The sequence below is a fragment of the Sinocyclocheilus anshuiensis genome, unplaced genomic scaffold, assembly GCF_001515605.1.
Source record: "Sinocyclocheilus anshuiensis isolate Anshui unplaced genomic scaffold, SAMN03320099.WGS_v1.1 scaffold11, whole genome shotgun sequence".
Taxonomy (NCBI): Eukaryota; Metazoa; Chordata; class Actinopteri; order Cypriniformes; family Cyprinidae; genus Sinocyclocheilus; species Sinocyclocheilus anshuiensis.
Window position 1 is genome coordinate 141,189 of NW_015551076.1, and position 25,953 is coordinate 167,141.

The following is a 25,953-nucleotide window of genomic DNA, read 5'->3' on the forward strand; positions in this document are numbered from 1 at the left end:
TAGTATGTTTTTTATATTTGAAAAGAAATTGTTTTCTTATCACTTATCAAGTAAGTCAGGGCTCCCACTGGTGCCCTCAAAAAAAAAAAAAAAATGTGTTGCTGTATATTCTTTTATTTTACCTTCTGCTCCAATCTTTCCATCTCCATCTTTGTCCGCAGCCTGCAGGAATGCTTTGGTCTCCTTATCGCTCAGGTCTCTCCCTTCTGCAGCGAAATGCTTGAAAACAAACCTGCACAGAGGAAACAGAGCGAGTCTTAACACCTTTCAAACGTATTGTGTGCTCACCTTTACTCTGAGAGTTTCAATTACAAATCTTACGGGTTACAAGTTATCTGTTTGTAGTGTAGAAATTATGTAGTCTTACTTAAGTTCCTCCTCCTCTATAAAGCCACTATTGTCTGCATCCAGGACGTGGAAAGCCTTATTCACATCTTCAGTCGACTTTGCCTTCAGTCCGACCATCTCAAAAAACCTCTTGGGGTCAAATGAGTCGACGGCTACAAGAAGGAAAAAGCAGAGAGAATCACTGACATTTTGTCTGGAAACTTGGAGGAGTTTACATGAAAATGCATATTTTGTCATCTTTTCCTCACCCTTATGTCATTCCAAACCTATTTGGCTTTGTTTTGTTGAACACAAAAGGTGAATTTTCTCGATATAATGAAAGTAAATAGAGTTTGGGACTGTCAAGCTTTAAATAGAACAAAAAAAGCACCATAAATGTATCATAAAAGTGGTTTGTGCTAATTGTGCACTATATTCCAAGTGTTCTGAAGTCACATAATAGTTATGTATGACAAACAGACTGAAAACAGACGGAAAAAAACAGACTTATGGTTTGGATCCCTTAAAACCTGCCCTCTGCTTTGGCTCTCTAATCAAATATGGTGGCATTAGACAGGTTTGATATAGTGGAGTGGAAGATTTTCAGTAAAATTGTTTGAAATATAGTGCATGAGTCATGCGAACTACTTTTATGGTGCTTCTTTGCCATTTTCTAGTTTAATAGCCCCAGTCCCTGTCAACTTTCATTATAATAAAAAGAAAAGAACCAGGATATTAAATTACAATTTTGGCTTCTAACAATTATAAAAACAAGATAATAAAGATAAAACAATTATTGCGCTGCTTTCCATTTTGCAATGATGTTCTCGTCTGTCATTTGCATTATATATCCAGTTAAAGTGGTGCTCTTTAGCCCCTCCCTAAATGTTAAGTAGATTTCAACAGGGTATTTAAAAAAAATAAAATAAAAAATTAACATAAAAATTATTATTTACATTATTATTATTATTTTGTTTGTTTTTCTGCATTGTTTATAAATTTATAAGTAGAAGGAAATCCACTGCACAAAAACATTTTTTAAGTTCAATATTTTTTATGGTGTTTTCAAAGTCAAAGAGTCATGATCTTTCTGTAATTATGTAATAATAGTTTTTTTTTCTGTAATTATGGTGGAAGTTATGATTTCTCTATTACTAGCAAATGACAGAATAAAGGGCCATTCAAACAGAATGCATTTTGAATTTAACAGGAGATGCATGGCAATGGAATGTAAAAACGCAAGCTCTCACACACACTTTTCAAGAGAACTTTTAAAATTTTGCTGCAATGCTCATTTCCGTGTCATGCTTGAAATGCTGCAAAAGATGTGAAATGTGATCGCAATGGTCAAAGACATCTAGCACACAGAAAAAGGGGGAAAACAGCACAGCTGAATGAAAAAAATGAACAGCCCCTAAAAAAAGAGGTATTTTTTTTTACAAAAATGTATACTTATATTTACATTACTTATCAAAATTGTGATTAATCTTTCTGCAGACTATTTGTTTTCAGTTTTTTAAACCATATGTTAGAGTAAGAGTACATATGTGAAGTAGGGGTGTGCGATATATATCGTCTGCGATAATATTGTAATTGTTGTTTTAACGATGTGCGATTTGACATTATCGAGTATTTTGCAAAAACCATTCAAAACATCCCTACAGAGCGCACGCATACATTACATGAAGTCTAGACTTGTGCGTGTGCGCATTTAGCGTGTTTTCTTTCACTGCATGATTCAGTCTATTAAAATGCATTTAGAATGATCACAAATTCAAGACATGACGGCAATATGAAGAATATTAAAAACATTAGGAGTCAGCTGTCTTCGGCAGTCCTTAAGGTACCAGCACAATAACACACTCAGCAAAATATCGTCTAATTATCGTTATCGATAAAATCCCATAAAATATCGAGATATAATTTTTTGTCAATATCGCACACCCCTAATGTGAAGGAAAAATGAAAGCATGGAACTCAGGATGGCACGAAAAAAATCACCTTGAAAGGCATCCAGGGCTTTCTTAATGTCATCAGGGTTGAGGATGCTTTTCATCGCCATTTCTACAACTGCAAAAGGAGACACAGGCAGAGAAAAAGAAAGAAAAATCAGCACTGATGTACTGTATAATAAAAAAAGCAATGCACCATGAAACTATGCAGCTGACCAGCGCAAGATCATGAAGAGAAGGAATTGATAAAAGGCCTTCAAGAAGTCATAAATTATGAACTAGTTTCGAGGGGTGAGAGAACGTCAATCACTTGATGTGTGTGTGTGTGTGTGTACGTGATTCTTTTGAACCACACAGCTCAGGTCCAACTCCAGATCAGAGAGGAAAACATCTTGAAGTTTTCTATGTCTGCCATCACATCCTGCAAAACAGAGGCTCCAGTGCCCACAATCCTTCAGTGTTTCCACAGGTGAAATTAGCATCTGACTGCCAGAGACAATACAACTATCAGGTGTATGCTGATTTCAAACGATCATCCAGAGATCGGCTTTGCATCAGAGTCTGGCTTCAGTCCAAACCAGCAGCTGAGAGACAATCTCAGAGAGCCCAGAGTCAGAGATCAAGATCAAAGATGACTTTAGCTGGAAATATGTCTTTAATCAGCACACATTCAGTGAACGCTTCCTCAGCAAATGACTCACAGGTTTAGACTGATAGTAAGCTAATAGACTGTACTTAAAGGGGTCATATGATGCTATTTCAATTTTTCCTTTCTCTTTGGAGTGTTACAAGCTCTTGGTGCATAAAGAAGATCTGTAAAGTTGCAAAGACCAAAGTCTCAATTGTTTATAAAAGTTAAGAGTCAGCCACACTTACCTAAAACGGCTCGTTCTAACATGCCCCCACATGTCTACGTCACGATGTGGGAAGATTTGCATAACGCCGCCCAAATGTTCACGCAAAGAAAGAAGGCGTAACTTTTATTCTCGCTGTAGTTTTGTTGTTTCCGCTGCCATGTCGTAAAGACGCTGTGTGCTTCGTTGTAAAAGCGAAACTACTTTGTTTGGTCTTCCAAAAGAGGACGTTTGTAAAAAATCAACGCGTTTCAGAAGGCGGGGCATAGAGGAGAAACAATAATGTACAGTATGTGGAAAATAATGTGTTTTTTTAACCTTAAACCGCATAAACACATTTCATTACACCAAATACACAAAATACTGTTCTTTTTAGCAGCATCATATGACCCCTTTAAGGTTCTTAAGACAGATGATAATTTCCACACAAGTCACTGTCAGACTTTACTTTAAAAAGTTTCTTAAAAGGATTTTAGCAGTCTTCTCTGCTTCTTTCTTCTGTTTTACTGATACTCCTTCACCCGCCCCCAGTTACAAACTCCTCATTGTCCTTTTCCCCACACCAGGCAGTATGGGTAATGTGCAGGTGCACAGTGAAAGTACAGACTGTATTTCTTCCTTTCAGCTGGCTTCTCGTTTCATTGATCTGGATCAGGTGGGGGTCAGCTGGGCAAAAATGAGCTTCAGCTCTGCTGACTGGAACACAGCGCGACTGCTGACTTTCCTCAATGACGTTTGGTACAGCGAGATCTGCTCAACGAATGTGAAGGTTTAATGTTGGAGTCAGCTGAGCTGGCAAAGCCAAACATGCAGCACAACTGTTTTCAACACTGATAGTAAGAAACTTTTTTTTTTTTTCAACAGCAAATTAGCATATTAAAATGATTTCTGAAGTGACACTGAAGACTGCAGTAATGATGCTGAAAATGCAGCTTTGCATCACAGGAATAATTTTAAAACATTAAAAAAGAAAGTTATTTTAAATTGTAATAATATTTCACAATAGTACTATTTTTACTGTATTTTTGACTTCTTTCAAAAACTGATCCCAAACTTTTTAATGATGCGCAGTGCCTCCACATTGTGCTGTGAGTGGGTTTGATTACGTAACACTGGTGGGCTTTGTGTGGTGCTCATCAACCTACTCTAGCTCTGTTTGGACCAATCTAGAACCTGAGATCCAGATGGAAAGCAAGATTACATGTGTCATTTAGATGACGCTTTTATCCAAAGCCACCTACCCTCCACATATTACCAGGACAGTCTCTCTGGTGCAACCTGGGACATAAAAGAACTTGTTCCCTACAATGCTGCTACTTTATTGATCACTTTTCTCAGTGTTTGAACCTCAACCTTTCAGTTATCCCCCTAGATCTTTAGTCAATAGGCTTCACTGCCCCTAAATGCTCCTTCAGTGACACCATACCAGACAGCACGTCTACTGAAATGAGAATCTAATTATAAGACACACTATTCTGGGAATACTAAAAGAAGAACTGAAAGACACAAGCAGATTGACAACTCACTAACAGTCTCCATAGGGCTGGACATCATTCACAATTGGTATTTGAAAGTATTTGAAAAATAGATAAGACGGATCTATCTATCTATCTATCTATCTATCTATCTATCTATCTATCTATCTATCTCCTTACATTCAAATATTAATTGCAAGTCAGTATTCTGTTTGCTATCTTAATTCAAAATCAGGAATTAAAATGGAATTTTAAAAGCATTTTCTATTCAATTCCAAATGCACAATCCACACACAGACATAAGCACAGCTAGAAAAGAAGCAGGTGACTGGCATCTCAATCATATGAGGAGCTATACAGAGTTTCAGAAACGGCACAGACCATGAAGCTTGAATGTTTTTCATACTTTGCTGCAAGAACGGTCTGATTTTGCTCCATCTGCATAAAAACCAGGAGATTACTTTCTGCAAACTGAGCAGAATGTTAAATCTGTTTCTTTCTCCTACAAAATAATGTTTAACTATTATAAGCCTGACAGAGACTTTCAGTGAGAACTGCCATTAAAGGCAGTCATTAAGACGGAGTACTCAGAGATACATTGAAATAAATATTCAAACACTTATATCAAATGTAAAATAAAAAAAAAATAAAAAAACTAACAACGTAAGGTGACCAGATTTCTGAAAATGAAAACAGTTGTCAAAATATCACTGACATCCCACTTGTGATTATCTATGAATTAAAAAACAGGGACAATATATATTTGAATATTTTTGTTTTTAAATGGTTGTGGATTCCATATATTAATATCATAATTAATAATGACAGTGAGGTTTGAGGATCAAACTTACTCTAGCTTTTTTTAAATACAATTGATGAAAAAACACACACACAAGTAAATAGTAACTCTTGCAAATAGTAAACATCGAAATAGATTTATAACAAAAGGAAGGCTTTACAAAAACACATACATACAATAAATATGAGAATATATGATAAATAAAACCGTATTTAACAAATATGTTTAATATATTCTAACTGTGTATTTAACATTTTCACGAGGTGTGAGTACAGTAATTACAACTTTTCAAATTTTATGTTTATGCTTTTGGAAATTGATCTTTTCTATCCCTAATCAGACTTATTATTTTGCATTTTAGGATAATTTTGTCCACAAAGTATGTGTTTTCTGCAAATGTAATTGTGCAAGTGTACTTGATTAGTTTATTATATTTTTAATTAACGTTATTCATATCGGAGTTGTAACGGCGGAAGTTTCAGGAATGTTAAATATCGTGTGCAAAACAATCCCGCAACCTAACCATGTCACGTTATACAATGCACACAAACAGTATTACTTTGTTTTAACATGTATAGTTAGTATGTGACTACATTGAAACCAGTAACGGCGTCTCTTTTGATAACTGATGATAATATCGCTCTGCTCTCGTCCAAGCGACTACGTTAACAGTTATTGATCAGTATGTTATAGCTCGCAGCGTCCGACTGCTGGTCAAAATAATCACAATCATACGATAATTGGTCGGGCTAGATTGGTCGGGCATTTACAGTGTATTTGATGGTTGTTTTGAAAGTGCTGTAAAACGGGGACATTTCCGGAGACAGCTCCATTCCTAGGCCCGTCCAAAACCCGGGTCTGTCCCCGGGAAATGGGGACGTATGGTCACCCTCACACAAACGCTCGTTCTTTTACACAACTTTTCACACAGCAGATTTATCTCAGATAACGTTAAGTAACTAAAGTAAACAACTAAAGTAAGTAACGTTAACTCGGATAAACAATTCAGGTAAATGATAACACTAACAGACGTCTATGACATAACAATTATGCTAAAATTACTAATAAAATGAACATTCACTTCAAACACAACAGTTGGACATGAAAGCATATGAGTTACAGTCCTTTTCCTCTGAAACGTGATCATTGTTACTAACCTTTAGGAGCAAAAGAGACAGAAGAGTTGGTTTTTACTCAGAAAGTCCGGTGTGGTGTGTGAGGATGCACTACAGTCGCCATGGCAACTCTCAAACTGTCAACTGCCATTCTGAATTTAAAAAATGCAGCTCTATTCCCTTCAGTGTACACTCATTATAACACAATAAAGTGACATTTTAATGTACATTTTAATACACACACATGTAAATAATAAATGATATGCAGTGCAGACAAATAATATAATATTCTTGAGACCAAAATTCAATGTGGGGGGTCACACAAAGTTTTGAACAGGTTTTACTAACAGACATACCTCAGCCGAGGTGTCACCGTTTTTAATGCTTACTTAAGGTTAAAGGTGTGAGACATGGGTATAACAGAAAGAGGAGGGAGAGAGAAAAATGTCCCAGTTCCTCTTTTTTGATCTTACAGGGCTTCACACATCTGTTTTAGAAAATAAAATAGTGTCTTGCTCCAGGCCTGGATTAAAGTATGTCTTTACACCTAATCAAACCACACTGTTTATATTGTTAATCTCAGTTTCTCTTTACAAAACCCTTCCTCTCTTCTATCTGATCTTATTTCCGAATTTTCACACCCCTCTTGGAGATTACATCGACCCTCTTTGATAGCTCTCCTCACTCTCCCATCAGTCTCTTGATAAGCATCTCTCTAATGATCCCATTCTCTCTGTTTCCATCCCCATCCACTCCTCTTCTTAATAAATTAAGTCGCTCAGTTAACAAAAATACCTTAGTGGGTCCTTTTTGCCCTGTATGGGTCTAAATGTTAAGTTTTAATTCTACATGTTAAGAAAGTGACTAGTAACGCTAACATGCATATCCAAAGTATATTTTGATACTAGCCCACAAAGCGGTCAGTGAAATCAAAATGAAATACTGTGACATGCTATGGGTCCCAATCAGGCACGTGCACAGGTAGGGCTCAACCTGTGCAGAGCACATGCCCTTTTTGCCCTTACACTCAATATTTCTTTGAACATTAAATTTCAATAGCAAAATATCTTAATACTTTCATTTTAATAATAATTAACAAATGTGACCCTGGACCACAAAACCAGTCATAAGGGTCAATTTTTTGAAATTGAGATTTATACATAATCTGAAAGGTGAATAAATAAGTTTGTTAGGATAGGACAATATTTGGCAGAGATATAACTATTTGAAAATCTGGAATCTGAGGGTGCAAAAAAATCTAAATATTGAGAAAATCGCCTTTAAAGTTTTCCAAATTAGGTTCTTAGCAATGCAAATTACTAACCAAAAATTAAGTTTTGATATATTTACAGTAGGAAATGTAAAAAATATCTTCATGGAACATGATCTTTACTTAATATGATTTGTGGCATAAAAGAAAAATCGATCATTTTGACCCATGCAATGTATTGTTGGCTATTGCTACAAATATACCCGTGCTACTTATGACTGGTTTAGTGGTCCAGGGTCACAAATATTATCTACAAGATGTATGATCATTTCCAATCTGGGTAAATTTATTTGGCACAAAACAACACAGAACTCAATTAGGGCTGATAACTGTGCTAGCAACACTAGTGATTCTCATGTAACATACAGTACACTATAATAAAATGTATTTGAAAGCACTGTATGCTTTGAATGAAGACAAATGAATACATGTGAAATAAACAATTATTGTCCAGCTCACTCTGCTGCAGTGTGACAGAAAAAAAAAATGCAATGTAGCGTTTTGTCCTGCTTCAGTGATACTTGTTGGAAAAATGAGCTTGTTAAAAGGAAAGCTACACTCAAAACAACTGAGCTACTGTCATGATACTGAAAAATGTAGTTCTGTTGATTAAAAATGCAATAAATAAATAAATGCCATCTTCAAGTGTAAATCTAACAATTGAGTTACACTGAGGAATTCATTCACTTTTCTACCTGCTGTCAGTGTTATTTTTATCAAATAATTGTATTTATAAATATTGTATTTATGTACTTATTTATAATTTTTATAATAATTGTAAAATAATAATTCTATAAACTAAAATAAAATACAATATAAATATTAGATGCAAAATTTAAACTTCAAAATGTTTCTTTGGCAGCTCCCTGAAAGTTTAAGTTATAGTACTAAAACATAAAATGGTCAAAAAGGAATATTAATACAACGTGGAGTAACAAAAAAAATCACATCAGAAAAATGTAGATGTTCGTTTTTTATTGTAGGAGACGGAGTATTAAATCATTTAATTTTACAAAGCCACTTCACGAGCTTCAGAAATGGGTAAATGTCAAAATAAAAATAAATGATGTTTCAAAATAATAATAAATACCATAATAGTATAAATAACACTGTTTCCTGGTCCTAATACAAAGTCTTATTCCACCCTCTAGTTCCATATGTTATGAATCAGTATATATTGTTAAGACAAATTTGGCCTTAATCTACTAAATATCGGGGCAGCAGTGACTTTATTACCTGCGACACAATTACGAGGGTGTGCATTAAACTGTTGCTTGCCTTGCATTCTATATTATTTATTTTAATCTGTTTTGCATCATGATATTGTCAGACTCTGTTCCATGTTTTGTGTGTGTTTTGCTCCCCATGTGTTTCCATGCCCATATTTGGTTTTCCTGTTCCTGTTTCCTGTTCCTGTTCCCATTATGAGTTCATTAAAGTGACGTGACATGTGGCCAAGTATGGTGCATACTCGGAATTAGTGCTCTGCATTTATCCCATCCAAAGTGCACACACACAGCAGTGAACACACACACACACACCGTGAACACACACCCGGAGCAGTGGGCAGCCATTTTTTTGCTGCGGCGCCTGGGGAGCAGTTGGGGGTTCGGTGCCTTGCTCAAGGGCACCTCAGTCGTGGTATTGAAGGTGGGAGAGAGCGCTGTACATTCACTCCCCCCACCTACAATCCCTGCCGGTACGAGACTCGAACCCGCAACCTTTGGGTTACGGTTACTCTCTAACCATTAGGCCACGACTTCCCCTTATTAGTCTCCACCTGTGTTTATTTGATTCAGGTGTGTTTGATTTACTCCCTCGTTATGTCTTGTATTTAATGTGTAGTCTGCCCGCTGTTTCTTTGTCGAGTCTGAACGTCATTTCCCGTTTCCTACGTGTGTGTTCCTTGTTACATGTGAAGAAAATAAAGTATTATCATCGAGAGTTCCTTTCCGTCTCCTCGTTCCTCGCTCCTCACAGTAGGAAGCGCGACAGATATACACATAAAATGGCATTCAGAAAAGGTGACGACATTAATATAAATAACAAATACATAAATATAATTCAATTAATAAATAATACAATTGCAACATATACGTAAATGTAATGAAATAAAATAAAAAACAAAGTGTATTTTTTAATCTTCTCCAAATACTTTAGCTCTGTTTTTCATAGTGCGTTGGGGTAATCTCTAAAGTGTATTTGTTTTAGTGCACAAATCGAGTTTTACACAGATAGAGACCGTGAAATGGGAAATGGTGACTCCCTGGGGAGTGCGCTGACTACTGAACTGGGGAGCAGATTGAAACATACCCATAAGCCTCACTGAAGACACAACGAGGGGAGGAGAAGAAGTGCATGCCTTGAACAGGAGGAGGGAGGGATGGAGAGACTTCAAAGGCACTGAGTGTGTGAGAAAGAGAGGAAGACAGTCCAGCTACGGAGAAGAACAGAGTGTGTAGAGGAGTGAGATGCTTTTCAAACAGTTGAGCTGCTGCTTTCCAGAGCCCTGATCTCGCTCTGACAGCCTCTGATGAGCTGCACACTGAGACGCCAACAGACCAGACCAAAACAGATCAGATCAGACAAGACCGGCCCAGCTCAGCACAAACCGGACTACTGATTAGCTAAGACTAGAGATGTCCAAAATACTGGTATATTGACACTAAGCAGCTACAAAAATGTAACAATACTAGTCTTTCTACAGTATTTGTTCGAATGCACTTTCTTTGTCTTAAAAAATTATATAAACAGGCAGTATACACTTTGTTTTAATATACTGGATTTGATGTGGCAGTTGTACGCAGCCTGCTGCAGTCTATAATGTCATTAATATGATTCAATCAACAATACCGACAAGACAATGAGAAAACCACTGACTGCGCTTTATTTATTTCTTTGTTTATTGCTGATGACTGTTTACTTCAATAATTACTTGCAAACACTTGGAGCTATGTTTATTTAATAGAAAAATAATCGAAGGCTACATGCCATAATTTGAATTTAATTAGTTTTTATTTATATAATTTAATAATTAAATAAATAATGGTGTTTAATAGCATATTGAATTTGCTGTGGTATCGAGAATCATGAAATATAACTTGGTTTTGACTACAAACATTTTAGAAAGACCAACCAAGACTGGCAAAAACCAGACTTGATCTTACTATCAAAAAATATCTGCATGATGTACACAGCAAGACACATTTTGAAAAAAAAATGATAATAAAAATATTTCTATTGTATATATGGCATAACAAAAAACTAAAAATGTAAAATGGCTTACACTACATTCAAAAATTTGGGGTTTGTAAGATAATAATGCTAATCAAAGCTGCATTTATTTGATCAAAAAATACAGTAAAAACAGTAATTTTGTGAAATACTATATTTTCTATTAGAATATATTATAAAATGTAATTTATTCCTGTGATGCAAAGCTGAATTTTCAGCATCATTACTCCAATCTTCAGTGTCACATGATCCTTCAGAAATAATTCTAATAAGCTGATTTGCTGCTCAAAAAAATATTTCTTATTATTATCAACACTGAAAACAGCTGTGCTGCTTAAAAGTTTTGTGGAAACTGCAATACAGTTATTTTTTTTTACATTTTTAGAAAGTTCAAAAGAACAGCATTTATTTGAAATGCTTTTACTGTCATTTTTATCAATTTAATGTGCACTTGCTGAATAAAAGTATACATTTCTTATCGCTGCTGCAAACCTGAAGATGAGGTGATCGTGTGATCATGCTGTAATCAGGCACACTGAAGAAAATAGAAGTGAAAATACAACAAACTAATGGAACGTTCTGCATTCTCTTTCACACGCGATGCAGGCAAAAACATGACATGGAGGGACTGGTTCATAACCGGATGCCTCTGGCAGCTTTGTAATGGGAATACAGTATTCAGTGACAGAAACACAGCCACACACGCACACTCTTTATTCATACTGTCTCAGAGATCAAGAGAGGAAAAGAAACAAAAGAATATTCCACTCCACCTTCATCAATAATGAACACACGGGAGGGAAGGAAGCACAAACATGAACAACAAATAGCAGTGAAAATGTCGCTGGAGGTAAAAACACACATTTTGTAAAGAAGTTAAGCAAGGTCTGCTTAAGCTGAAGACCTTTACAAACAAGTGCGACTTGGAGCGAAACAGCACAAAGGTCAGCAGCAGACTCTTCTCTCTTTTTCTCTCAGAGGCGTTTCTCTCTGGCTTTCTTTTCAAATTGATCAGCTGCTGTTTTTCAAAGTAAGCTGGAGTACATATACTTCATGATACTTCATGAATTTTTTATGCATCTACTTTGGGAGAGTCAAGGTTTTCGGAACAGTATGTGAATGAGATGGTGCAAACAAAACGTAATTACAGTGGCAGATATAAACAGGACTGTAACACAAATCACACTAATTGTACATAACATTATCAGAACAGTGATAAGCATAGCTGCTTCACCAAATAATATTTATCCAATTAAATTTAAATAAGTTTAGACTTCTGGGAACACTTTTGAGTCACAACTCGAATTAATAATTATTTGTAGACTTGCTGATTAATTGAAACAAGCAGTCTGAAACAAATGTTTAATGTTTCCAATACTGAATATGTGATTTAGTCAGCAGTTTTCTATAAATACCTTTTTTTTTTTAATTATTCCATTAAAGGCTATCATTTAAATTTAATTACAAGTCAAATATTAACTTTCGTCGTATCTAATGTTGTTTAAATGGCACCTATTGTACCCCTTTTTACAATATGTAATTAAAGGCACAATATGTAAGATTTTTTATTAAAATATCCAAAAACCACTAGAACAGTGTTATATATTTTGCTGACTTGTGTACTTACATTATCCCATATGTTTCGAAGAATGTTTAAATCCAGAGAAATAAGCAATTTTAACTACGGAGCGTGTCCATAGTGTCATTGTGTCGCCTGCCAATGACGTCATAACCCCTCGATTTCCGGTTTTGTTTTGTAGAAAACATGGAAACACCAAAGACGCTTTAATATGTTGTGCGTTTTAATAGACCGGTGAAGACCGCACAGAGTAGCATTATAACAGAACTTTCAAATGTATCTAGTATGATAAAACAGCGCTGCTTTTTTCCCCACATACGCACGACCGGAATGAGCGGAAGCGGTCGACTGTGGCATAATAAAAGCTCCGCTGCTTTCGAGCAGTGTGTCGCGCTCGTTCAGCGGCCTCGTTTCGCTTTGACGGCTTTCAGCCTCACCCTGCTTCATTCTACTACGTTAATAAATCATTAGCTCATCCATGAAGATGATTTCTGCCCGAGTCCCATCGGATTGCATCGGCTGTGGGGATGAAGACGACAACTCCCATGATTCCACACTCAGTCACAGCGTCATCAAACTACGCCTTTGTCTCTTTGTTTATTTTGAGTACGCGCCCTCTAGCGGCGAAAACTACATATTGTGCCTTTAAGTCTCAGGCCCACAGTGTCTGTGAAGTTTCAGTTCAAAATACCCCACAGATCATTTATTATATCATTTTGAAAATGCCTATTTTGTGTGAAAGCACAAACATGCTATTTTCGTGCATGTTTCTTTAAATGCAAATGAGCTGCTGCTTCCCGCCCCCTTTTCTGGAATAGGACTGTGCCACAGATACTCTGCTAAAAAACATCTACATATATGAACATTAGGGCTGCCCCCTAATAGTCGACTAACCATTAGTCGACCAGAAGAGGCTTGGTCGACCAAAATTTTAGCTTAGTCGCAGAAAAATAAATAAATAAAAATCCACATTGGCGAAGTCACGCAGATCATTAAGGGCTGGTCTATGTGGTAACACATCAGGCAGTACATCCAAACGCTCGCCTATCATTCATCAACCTCAAATATGACTTATAATCTGAAATATGTTAGTAGCAGCAACTTTACATGACCGCTCAATCTAATGTTGACCTAGAGAAATGTGCGCTATTAAAGTGTCTGTGTGGAGTGTGGAAGCTGAACAGTAGTGCGCTCACTTGCCCTTAAAACACTGCCTCATTTTTGCTCATACAGATAAGACTAATACATCCTTCAAATCTGTAAAGACTCTAAGTTTATCTGTGTTGCACAATAACAACAAAACATGGCACTTTTGTAAAATAATGAAAGCAAACAGGATGCGCTTTCTGCCGCCTCGGTCTCTGTGAACTTGAGCGCGAAACTCGAAAACTCTGTGTATACTTGCCTTACAGACATAAAAAATATATCTATAGAGAGTGAAATGTCTACTGTCAAATAAGCCAATTCAAATGGAAAACAGATATTCTCAGATTATGTAATCCGTATGAAACATGCAGACAGGCGCGAGTCATTGTCGCCGACTTCATCTCTTAAACCGAAAACAAAGAAAGCACTAGTTTATCAATACATTTATTAAAATGTTAATGCAGCCTCCTTACTGTTTTTCCCTCACACATTCATAATTATTACTTCTGCCGGTGCGATGAAACATGCATACAGGCGCATCCACTACTGCGGAGATGACAAATCAGTGGTGCCGAGATAATCTCTCTTAAACTGAAAACAAAGAAAGCACTAGTTTAACAATGAATTATTAAATTGTTAATGCAGGCTCCTTACTGTTTTTTCCTGACACATTCACAATCATTACTTCTGCCGGTGTGCTGTGGCAAGCTTTATGTGTGCGCTTGAGTGCTTATTAGACAATTAAAGGCACATTATTATGATTTAAATGGCTTATTAATAAATGCGCGATTAGTCGACTAATGCTTCAAATGAACGACTACTAGTCAACCAGAAAAGTCTTTAGTCGAGGGCAGCCCTAGAAAACATAAACGGTTTTCTTATCGCACACATCCGAAGCATGTGCACAGAAAGCAGGCATGTGAGTACTAAATAAGTTCTCTTTCACACAAGTTAAAAACACACATAAACTGGGAAAGAAATTGCATGTTTATATGAGATGTGTGTAATAAGTGACAACAGTGTAATATATAATACCTATACTGCTGTCTACACTGTTAATATGACCCAAACAATAAAATAAAAAAAGAAAATCACTCTGCTCTGAACTGAATAACGTCTATTGCTGTAATAAGAAGACATTTCTTACTTAAATGCTACTTTTAAATGCTCTCAGGTGAAGATAAACATGGCGTGGATGTTTACAGTCAACAGTCGTGGGCAGGGCCTGTGCAAAGTGACATCACATTTTACAGATTCTGCGCTTGTTCTGAGACACTGCTTATGATTTATGGGGATTAAAAAAGGAGCACATGTTGATGCCAATAGCCTTGTGGGTAGCGCACGACATACTGTATAGTACAGTGCTGTTGCGCTACGGGCATCCCGAGTTCGATTCCCAGCTTGTCGACCTTACCCGATCCCGCCCCCCTCTCTCTCTCCAAGTTTGCTTCCTGTCATTACATTCTCCTATCTAAAAAAAAAGAGGGCAAAACACCAAAAATAAATCTTAAAAAAAGGAGCAGGTGGATTTTTATCATTATAGGGTGGTTGTGTACACACACTGCCAACACAGATTTATGTTCAAACAACATGTAAAGTGAATTTTGCATAATAGGTACACTTTAAATAAAGGTTTTTTTAACACTCTCACGAGAGTATAAAATGCAGCATATTTGTCATTGCAGCATCTGCTCTACATGAAAATCTAGAGAAAAAGCCTTATGAAATAATGTTAAAAGGAACACTGTGTTGTTTTATTTCATCATCAATACTATTAAGTAAACATCTGTGCCAGAATCACCTATCTTGCAGAGAGGTACAGCAGCATCTGAGTTGACAGACGCTGTGTCACGCTCTTAGCAGACTGGAGGACACACTACATCAATACGCAAGAACCTTCACAAACTAACTAGATTTGGACAGTTTTAAAGAAAACGAAAACATGATGCTAGGTTGCTGTTGCTAAGTGGTCCCATTCTGGTCCCTATAGATGTACCTCAATATTAACTTATTGTTCGCTGAACAATATAAAAAAACAATATCACACTCACAGTGTACTAATAAAGCTAATAGCATGACTGTTATGGCTGCGAGCACATCAGTACAACAGCATTTCCTTGTGTGATATTGCTTAAATAAAAAAACAAGACAATTAAGATAATGTAGGAAAGAGTCAAACATTGTAGGTCACAAGTGAAGAGAAACATGCAATGCTACTTTCCAGGCTCTCGTGTTGAAGAGGGCCAACATGTTCCCTCTAACAATACACTCTCTCAGTCTAAAGCCTTGCACGCACAAGACGAAGATCATGAATGAGAAATTAGGATCGACACATCTTCTGCTGAGCCCAGAAGGAGAGTTTTACATTACTGCATGCTCAGTGATCCATCAACTTACTAAAACACAGCCGCATGTGAGCAAATACAAAGGGCACAGCAATCCAGTAGTGAGTCTATTAACGCTCTGAATGAAGAGATAGAAACACAATATATTTGTAGCTATATGGGCAAATCTGAGGACAGACACAGAGTGGAAGCTGGTAAAAAAGGCTCTTTAATGCCCATCAGGGACTTTATTCTGAAACAACAATCAGTTTAACCATCTGGGTCTCAGCGAAATGTCTTTCAGTGTTTAGAGCAGAAGAAAAACATGACAAAAATAAACGAATGAATAAAAAAGTAAATAAAAAAAGCTCAGTACAGAGAGTCAGACAAATTTTATCCTTAAAGTCCTGTGCAGCATTGTTACCAAAAATATTTAGAATATGCTGTGCCTACATTTAACAGGTGTTTCTCATATTTCATTTTTGTAACCCATTTTTTGTGAAAAGAAAATAATCTGTGCTTTAAAAACTTTTAATAAAACATCTGTCACGCTTCACTGCTACTGTGGAGGAGACGAGGAGACGAAGGAGCGAGGAGATGGAGGGAGATGAACTATACACAGTGTTTATTTATCCAAATCAAGAAGTACATGGAACAGGCAGGAACACACACACATAGCAGGAGGGTTAGACGTACAATTCCGGACAAGAGAGAATCGAACGGGCTGGAACACAAATAGGGCAGATAACGAGGGGCAGACAGGTGAGGAGGATAACTAATAACAAGACACACCTGGAAACCATGAACACACAATCAGGAGAGGAACAGGAAGGGAACCAAACATAGGCATAAAATAAACATGGAGCACGTGGGGGGAGGAAAACACGGAACAGAGTCTGACAACATCATTGTTCAAATATTTGGAGCCGGTAAGATTTGTTAAAATTTTTTGACAGAAGCCTCTTATGCTCATGAAGGCTGCATTTTCATTACTTTGATTAAAAATACAGTAAAATCAGTAATATTGTGAAATATTACTAAAAAAATAAAATAACTTTTCTATTTTAATGTATTTTAAAATGTAATTTATTCCTGTGATGTCAAAGCTGAATTTTCAGCATCATTATAGTCTTCGGTGTCACATGATCCTTTAGATCTACATTTTTAAAATCCAAATCAACAGCAATTTAATTAGAAATAGAAACCTATTGTGATATTATAAATGTCTTTACCTTCTCACACACACACACACACACACACACACACACACACACACACACACACACACACACACACACATAGTCCAGGTGTGAAAAACTTGTTGCATCTTTCCCAAAAAGACTCATGGCTGTATTAGATCAAAAGGGTGCTTCTACTAAATACTGAGCAAAGGGTCTGAATACTTAGGACCATGTGATATTTCAGTTTTTCTTTTTTAATAAATCTGCAAAAATGTCAACAATTCTGTGTTTTTCTGTCAATATGGGGTGCTGTGTGTACATTAATGAGGAAAAAAAATTAACTTGTCTGATTTTAAATGATTTATGATTTATGAATAACTTAAATGATTTTAGCAAATGGCTGCAATATAACAAAGAGTGAAAAATTTAAGGGGGTCTGAATACTTTCCGTACCCACTGTATGTATCATGATGTCTGCATTTTTAAAAGAGAGGGTGTTATCATGGCCAAACCACAAAAGACTAGAATTACCTCTTTAAGAATGCATCAATTCAGATAATTAACTGCGGCATGTGTGCTTTCAGAGAAATTCACTAAAAACAAATGTGCTTTACAGTGAACAAAAATGAATTACTGTTTCCCAAGAGGATAAAACACATGCAAACTCCACCACGAACAGTTATTAAGAAATACTGAAAACCTCTAATGGTTTAGTTAATCATTTGCTCCTCAGAGGAGAAGTGATGGAAGAAAGCCAAAAACCTGATTGATTTAAAAGTCCGCATTCAGAGAGTGGAAACAAAACTCATGACAGAATGAAGAGAGACCGTCCAGAACTCATTTCTCTTCATATCAGACACATCAGTTGATAGCCATCAGAAAAGGCCGTCAAGCAGTCTGAGAAAGACGATAGAATGATCATCCAGAGGAAACGGCAGACCTTAGGAAGTTTCAATTCATAAAGCTGTTGGGTTTTGTCAGCTTTTGCTCCTCTCACTGGCGAAGACGAGGACAAAGAAGTAAAGTGAAGTCGACAGAGTGAATCAGGTTCATCAGTACAATCGATCATTGCCTGTGGTGTGGAATGAATCCCAAATACTTCCCTTTCTCTCCCACAATGTTATTAGACCTGAGCTGTGGCTAGTGACTACTAGCTAGTAAAAAAAAGCACACATTAGCAGGCGAAATGCCACTTTCTGTCAATATGTAATGTAAACAATCACAATTTTTTCCTCTACCAGACCTCAACCTATAGACAAGCTCGACTCTTCACCACAAAAACTGCAATATAATAGATCCTTTTCTGATCTTCCTCAACAATCCAGTCCTACACAAGGCATGCTGGGAGCTAGAAATCTACTGCTCAGTTTCAGCAACAAATGTGATTAATGAAGTCCTAAACAAATGGATTAAGTTAACTTCCATTTTACAAAATTAAATGGACTGAACGTAATGGAATTATATTATGACAAAATGTTCAAGAATTGTTTTGCAGTAGCTCATTTGAATTAAGTAAATTAAACAAGCAGCAAAAATCATTTGTTTTTTTAAGTGGGGCTTCCAGTCTCCTCTAAATTATTGGCTCTCCATCAGGTGGCCTGGGCCCACTAGGCAAACATCCAAGTGGGTCGCAGAATGACTTAAAATTATTTAAATTACTATATTATTATTAATAAAAAATTTATATTATTGAAATGTTAAAAACATATGAAATATAAATACAGTGCCCTGAAAAGGTCTATTTTTTTTTGCATATTTATCACACTTAAAAAGATTCAGATCATCAAACAAATTTTAATATTACACAAAGATAATGCAAGTAAATACTAAATGCAGTTTTTAAATGATGATTTCATTTATTAAGGGAAAAAAGCTGTTCAAACCTACCTGGCCCTACGTGAAAAATTAATTGCCCCCTCCTGTTAAATCATGAAAGAACAGATGAGCAACAAAATAGTTGACATGTATCAGTCTGGAAAGGGTTATAAAGCCATTTCTAAGGCATTTGTCCTTATCCACAAATGGAGAAAACTTGGAACAGTGGTGAACCTTCCCAGGAGTGGCCGGCCAACCAAAATTACTCCAAGAGCGCAACGACAACTCATCCAGGAGGTCATAAAAGAACCCAGGACAACATCTAAAGAACTGCAGGCCTCACTTGCCTTTGCAGCTTCAGGACCTGGACAACTTGCCATAATTGATGGAACCATGAATTCTGCGCTCTATCAGAAAATCCTGAAGGAGAATGTCCGGCCGTCAGTTTGTGACCTCAAGCTCAAGCGCACTTGGGTTATGCAGCAGGACAATGATCCCAAACACACCAGCAAGTCCACCTCTGAATGGCTCAAGAAAAACAAAATTAAGGTTTTGGAGTGGCCAAGACAAAGTCCGGGCTTAAATCCGATTGAGATGCTGTGGCATGACCGTAAACAGTCCATTCATGCTCGAAAACCCTCCAATATGGCTGAATTAAAACAATTCTGCAAAGAAGAAAGGGCCAAAATTCCTCCATAGCGATGTTAATGTCTCATTGCCAGTTATCGTAAACACTTGATTGCAGTTGTTGCTGCAAAGGGTGGCACAACCAGTTATTAGATTTAGGGGGCAATTACTTTTTGCACGTAGTGCCAGGAAGGTCTGGAGAGCTTTTTCCCTTAATAAATGAAATTTCAATTTCAATTTCAATTTATCTATAAAGCACAACTAAACACAACTACCGTTGACCAGTGTGCTGTACAAAATAAGTAACCAATAACAGAATTAAGACAAAGACAAGGTCACAAATAAAACTGCAAGACACAAGGCAAAGCAAATGCAAATCATGAATAATAAGCCAGATCAAATAAAAATGATTTAACCTAGATTTAAAAATGGATAGTGTAGGGGCGGTTCTGATTTCTGTAGGAAGACTATTCCAAAGTTTCGTGGCAGCTACGGCGAATACTCGATCACCCCTAGTCTTGAGTCTGGTTCTAGGAACCACTAAAAGCCTTAAATTTGCAGACCTAAGCGCTCTTGCAGGTTGGTGGTCTATCAACAGATCAAAGAGGTATGAGGGCGCTAAACCATTTAAAGACTTAAAAACCAATAAGAGCACTTTAAAATTAATCCTGTAGCACACAGGAAACCAATGTAAAGAATGAAGGACAGGGGTAATATGCTCACGCTTTCGAGATCCCGTCAGGACACTGGCAGCCGCATTTTGAACCATCTGAAGGCGGTTTAAGGAAGATTGACTGATCCCCAAATAAAGAGTTACAATAATCAACCCTCGTGGTAATAAAAGCATGGATTACTCTTTCAAAATTAGTTAAATAAAGAAAGGACTTAATTCTTACCAGGGTTCGCAACTGATAGAAGCTTGACTTCACAACTTGGTTGACTTGTCGATCAAGCTTTAAGGCACTGTACAACACCACACCCAGATTTTTCACGTACGGCTTTACATAAGGTGCCAGAATACCAAGATTTAGATTTGGTAGATTTTTTATTTTATTTTTTGGAATCACAAAATGAATTGGTATTTATATATAGTGCTGGGTAGTAACTGATTACATGTAATCTGATCAGGATTACGTGGTTTGGATTCCAAAAATTAAGCACTTGTAATTAGATTATATTTCAAAATGCTCATATTCAGAATACAGTTACTTTTTAAAAATAAATTACATGATTACATGTTACTCAAACAAAGGCAGTATATTATTCATAATTTTATTTGCCCAAATTATTTTTTTCTCTCTCAAATTTTCCTTTCTAAAATTCTGCTGCTTTTATACATTTGGAGAGTCTTCCAGCTTTTCATCAACTCACAAACCCCCTGCAGTTCATTCACAAACCCCAGTTTGAGAAAACTGTGGCATCATGTGTAATGTTTAAAACACTTCATGATGTTGATAACAAAAATTGGAATATATTTTTTTGGTCAAAAGTAATTTAAAGTAATCAAAAAGTAGGAAATATCTTAATTTATATTAGGACTTCTATTGGGCCTTTGAATAATGTTTTGGACTATGGGGGTCAAAAAGATTGCAAAAAGATCACTGCTCTAAATAAAAGTGGAAAAGGCGAAAATCCTTCACTTTCATGACCGATCAATGACATCAAACATGATGCATATTTGAATGTACGTGAACAATTACAATTAAAACGATTAAAAGTTTGATCATCACAAAACTATCATTTGGCTTCAGAAGACTTGGAATTTAGTATACAAATCATATGAACCACATTTATGACAATTTAATTGTAACAGCTCAGGGTCTCATTCATTTTTTATTCTACAGAAAAAGAGCAGCTGGAACATTCACTTAAATAGCTCTTTTAGTCTTCCACAGACAATAGAAAATAGCACGGCTTTGGTATTAAAGAATATAACAAATTTTTCTTTGGTATTAAAGAATATAAACAATTTTTTAGTTAAATCATACAAAACTAGTCACACCAATTTTCTCACTGCAAATACAGAATTCTGGCATGAAACGCTAGATGGCGCAGTCCGATAGGTCTAACTCAATCTGACCTAATGACATCATTATCACATGGCACAGCTGATTGGTTCTCCCCTGTATCGGTAGCCAATGAGCTCGCGGCTCAACATTCAAATATATGACTAGTGCTTGCCGTAGCAGTTGCAGCTTGCTTCAGAAACCCTCCACCTTCCCCAGCTCCACCTGTATAGATCTGCTACGAGGTGATTTATGTATGCTATATGGGGGTTATTTCATGTATGTTATATTTGCAGCAGCAATATTTCTTACATGCTCACAGCAGCATGTTGTGGATGTATTGGCAGTAGCAAGTCTCGATACCTGCTCTGCCGCAGCAGCAGCGTAGCAGATACATTAACATTGTCATGTACATTACCATCCCTCTGAGAGTTGTCATGACAGAACTATGTTTTTATATATTCTCCTTTCACTGAACCAGTGTTTTCATGCACTCAGCTGAATCTCCAAACTATGAATGCTCTGTAAGAAAAGATTTAGACTTAATCTGATCTAGATTTCATCTCCGAGTCTGTGAAAGCAGCCTGGAAAGCTCCCTTCCTGGTGTTTAAGCAAAACTCACTTTTAAACCTCAGCTGTGCGTTGGGTCGTTAAACTCGTGCTGTTCAGAGAAACCGCATTGCGGTTGGGAGTCCAATTCTGCTCAAGGTGAAAGATCCCACGAGCCGGGAATGTCAGATTGTCATTACCGTCAATTACATGGGCTACGGGGCGCGGATGCTCACGGAGAACTCAGTGTGTGCGTGTCTGTAGTCCCGAGGTTAAGACTGGTTAACACCCTTCAGTGCATTTCTCTGCTGTTAATGATGTATAATTATCCAAACCGCACTAGACTCGGGGGAAGGAACCTTTTGATTTTTTAAACTCTTCAGTGCTTGTCCTCTGTCTAACTCTATCTCTATCATTGGCTTTATTGGATCAATACAGGAAAGAGTCAGAAAGTGTCTCTTTCTATTCCCCTTCCTTTCTTCCCTGCATGGCCCCAAAAATACTAAGCCACACTTTTGGCCTTTTCACACTTGAAAATGTTAACCCAACCACTGAAGAACCTTTAAGTGAATAGTTCTTAAAAGAACCATATTTTTCATAGTGTGAAGAACATTTTAATAATCTAAAGAACCTTTTGTTGAATAGAAAGGTTCCATGAATGGTAAAGGTTCTACATGGATCCATGGACGCCAATAATAAAACTTTTTTTTTTTAGTATGTAGAGTTACTGTAGAGTGAAAAGTCCCTTAAAAAAAAACATAAAATGACAGATAGGCACAGTTGTATTTCCTATTAATACAGGAAGTTTGGGAGAGAATGTGTAGGATGAGTCATCAAAGTTTTTTGGTCCATTTTCCCAGAAGCAAAAGGCTGTATAACTTCTAAATGTGTATCAGTGTTTCAACTTTTGAGTACACTATCTTATAGGTGGCTTCAAAGTTAATAGTCATTGAATAAAAGCTACAAAAATCCCATTCTGATTTCATGGGGCCTTAAAAATGCATTAGTGACATTATTTTAAAGATAGATTGTACAAGCACAATATTTCACTGAAAGAATTCTATGGCTTCAGATGATGATAACTATCTACTATACAAATTGAAATGTGAACGTGAAAGTATTCTGTCATGATTTACTCACCCTCATGTTGTTCCAGTCCTTTATGACTCTTTTTCTTCTGTGGAACATAATAGAAGATATATTGAAATACGTTGGGGTCCAAATAACATTTCATGGACAAAAAACCCTGGGACATTTTTCCAAAATATTTTATTTTGTGTTCTGCAGAAGAAAGTAAGTCACGAGGGTGAGTAAATGATGATGACACTCCCATTTTGGGGTGGACTATCTGTTTTTCCTTTTCAGGGCCCCTTTAGATATTATGCTTAACTCCTAACTCCTGTATCGAGTGTTGCACTGACGTTGCATTAACATTAGAGACAAGATCATTGATCCGTGCCACAATGTTCCGTACTGCTTCGATTTATCCACTCAGGAATAGAAAGCACAGCTTAATTCAGGTGTGTCCGTGCACAGACGGCGTTCTGTCCTTGTCAGACAAATTGTAGATCTCTTACAGGACTCCAAGAGGTCTGGAATGCCTTCTGCTAAACCAGGACACTCAAACCCAAAACACATTCAGTTGCTGGTCAACTTAGTGGCTGTTAGCATGTGTGTGTGAGAGAAAATAAACAGACCATCTGGTGTTAAACTTTTTGCTGTGGATGCACATGTGAAACTGTTATATTTCTGCTAAAGTCTAACACAAGTCATTTTAGGGGTTACATCAGAAATAGATTTTTCTTGATCTTTTGAAGGAGTTTGAGGTGCTATATAAACATACTGTACTTTTCAATCCAGAAAACCTCTTAATCAGTCCAAAAATACTTGGATGGAAATGGAAAAAATTATTAATTATAAAATTGTTGGATTGCTGGCATGAAAAATAAATATATTTATCTGAGATGTCTGCCCTCAACACTGAAAAGCTTATATTTTCATGTTACTTCAATGCATAAGCTCTAAATAAATTGGATATAGAAAAAGAAAAGGTCAATGCACAATGTTCATAGAAAAAAATCTTCAAGAATGTGTATTAGGACTCAAGGACCTTAATAAAAATGCATTGCTTTTGATGAGAATTCATTGTTTACACTTTGGCACCCTTCAACCTCTTACTAAATATTCTTAAAGATTGGTAACTAAAACAGATAGATAGATAGTTTTTTTTGTTTAGAGTCATGCATTGTTTTAAAATACTTATATGTATATATTTTTTAAATATAAAATTATTTAAATGCACAGTATGTCCCCCCCTCCCCCCACCCCTCTCTTAAACATTTAGGATGGCAAGATAAACCACTGCTGAGTTGAATCAGTGAATCATCTTTCCATATTGCTGCTACTGCAGAGCACAAGTTTGAGAGACAGAGGAATATTCTCTCATCAATTATGGATAGAGGGAGGAGGAGAGGTGCCATGGAACAAGGGATGTGGTTTTCTCGGGATGGTAAAAATAAAGACACAATAAAATGACTTCGAAAGAAAGGCCTGTATTTCCTGCACATAATGAAACAACCCTGAGCAGGAGGTCCATGGAATGGGAGCACATTCAACAAAAATAAATGACTGGGGGACAAACAGATGGTCAAATTTAGAAATTCATAAGATTTGTGGGAGCAATTACAGACATTTTTTGAGTAGGACAGAGCATTTTCCTGAATGTGTGTGTTTAGAGATAAGGGCTCAGGAGAAGAACAAACCTTGCTCTCCAGTGAAAGAGACTGAGAGGAGAAAGAGAAACAGGCTAAGGGGTATTTTTGGTCTTAAAGAAAAGGAAGATAAAAAAAAGATGAAATATCTTTCTACAATTCCTGAAGAAACATCTCAAATCCAGTTGTCTCTATGGCAGCTTACAGGAAAGGAAGTTTGCATGGGACCACAGGCATTTTTTAGGCCAATCACCCAAGCTGTAAATATCTTCTAATCAAATGTCTTCTGATTAATCATTCTGGAACCATAGGAATAGAAACGTTCTGGGGTGTATTTCCTGTACAACAACATAACTCACTGCCCTATTGTGTGGACTGTCTTCCTGCCCCGTCCTTTTGTGTTCCCATTTTGTTAATAAACTCCTTGCAAGAAACAGGCAATAGACTTCAAGAAGTAGAAGACAAAGAGGAAATAGCTTTAGGTAAATGAAAGATGTGTGTATATATAAATGTGCCTAATGTGTCAACAGGAGTGATGGCTTTGCCAGTTTCCTCTTTCTCAAGCTCAGTCTTGCATGAGCCTCATTGCATGCTGCAGGATTCCCACAATGCATCACTGCCTCAGGGCAATATGCTCCTCCAACTAGCTCTGCCATCCAAACACACTCCATTTATCCTTTCATCTGTCCATTCATGCTGTTAAATGTCTATTTATGCTTCACACTAAGAACTCCTTTTTGAGTTGCCGTGTTAACACATGCACAACAATGCATCTCTTGTTCACTTGAGGGACAAATCAAAAAGGATTTCCTTTGAATTTTAATATTCATTTCAAAATATTCTTGTAACTCGTAACTTGGAGAGCTTGAGTGTATCAAATTCCACTCACACACACATATCACCTGTAGACACACACACACACACTTCTGTGAGACTGACCTATGAGTTCAGCTTGTCTTCTGTTGCTGGATTCAGAAGTTCAAAACTAG

General features: G+C 36.7%; 1 protein-coding gene across 2 annotated transcripts in view; it reads right to left on the reverse strand.

Annotated features, from left to right (window-relative positions):
• Positions 1 to 25,953, reverse strand: part of LOC107662370 (parvalbumin-7-like) — a 47,011-nt gene that overhangs the window by 1,701 nt on the left and 19,357 nt on the right. Inside the window, exons 1-4 of one of the 2 annotated variants that reach the window (XM_016452354.1) lie at positions 6,565 to 6,582; positions 2,329 to 2,397; positions 368 to 500; positions 123 to 232 (exon numbers count right to left, since the gene is read on the reverse strand). In XM_016452354.1, the coding sequence (XP_016307840.1) occupies positions 123 to 232; positions 368 to 500; positions 2,329 to 2,389 (304 nt within the window). In that variant the 5' untranslated portion in view covers positions 2,390 to 2,397; positions 6,565 to 6,582. Of the gene's footprint in view, positions 1 to 122; positions 233 to 367; positions 501 to 2,328; positions 2,398 to 6,564; positions 6,583 to 25,953 lie in introns of those variants that run through there. The other variant, XM_016452353.1, reaches the window with a different exon arrangement.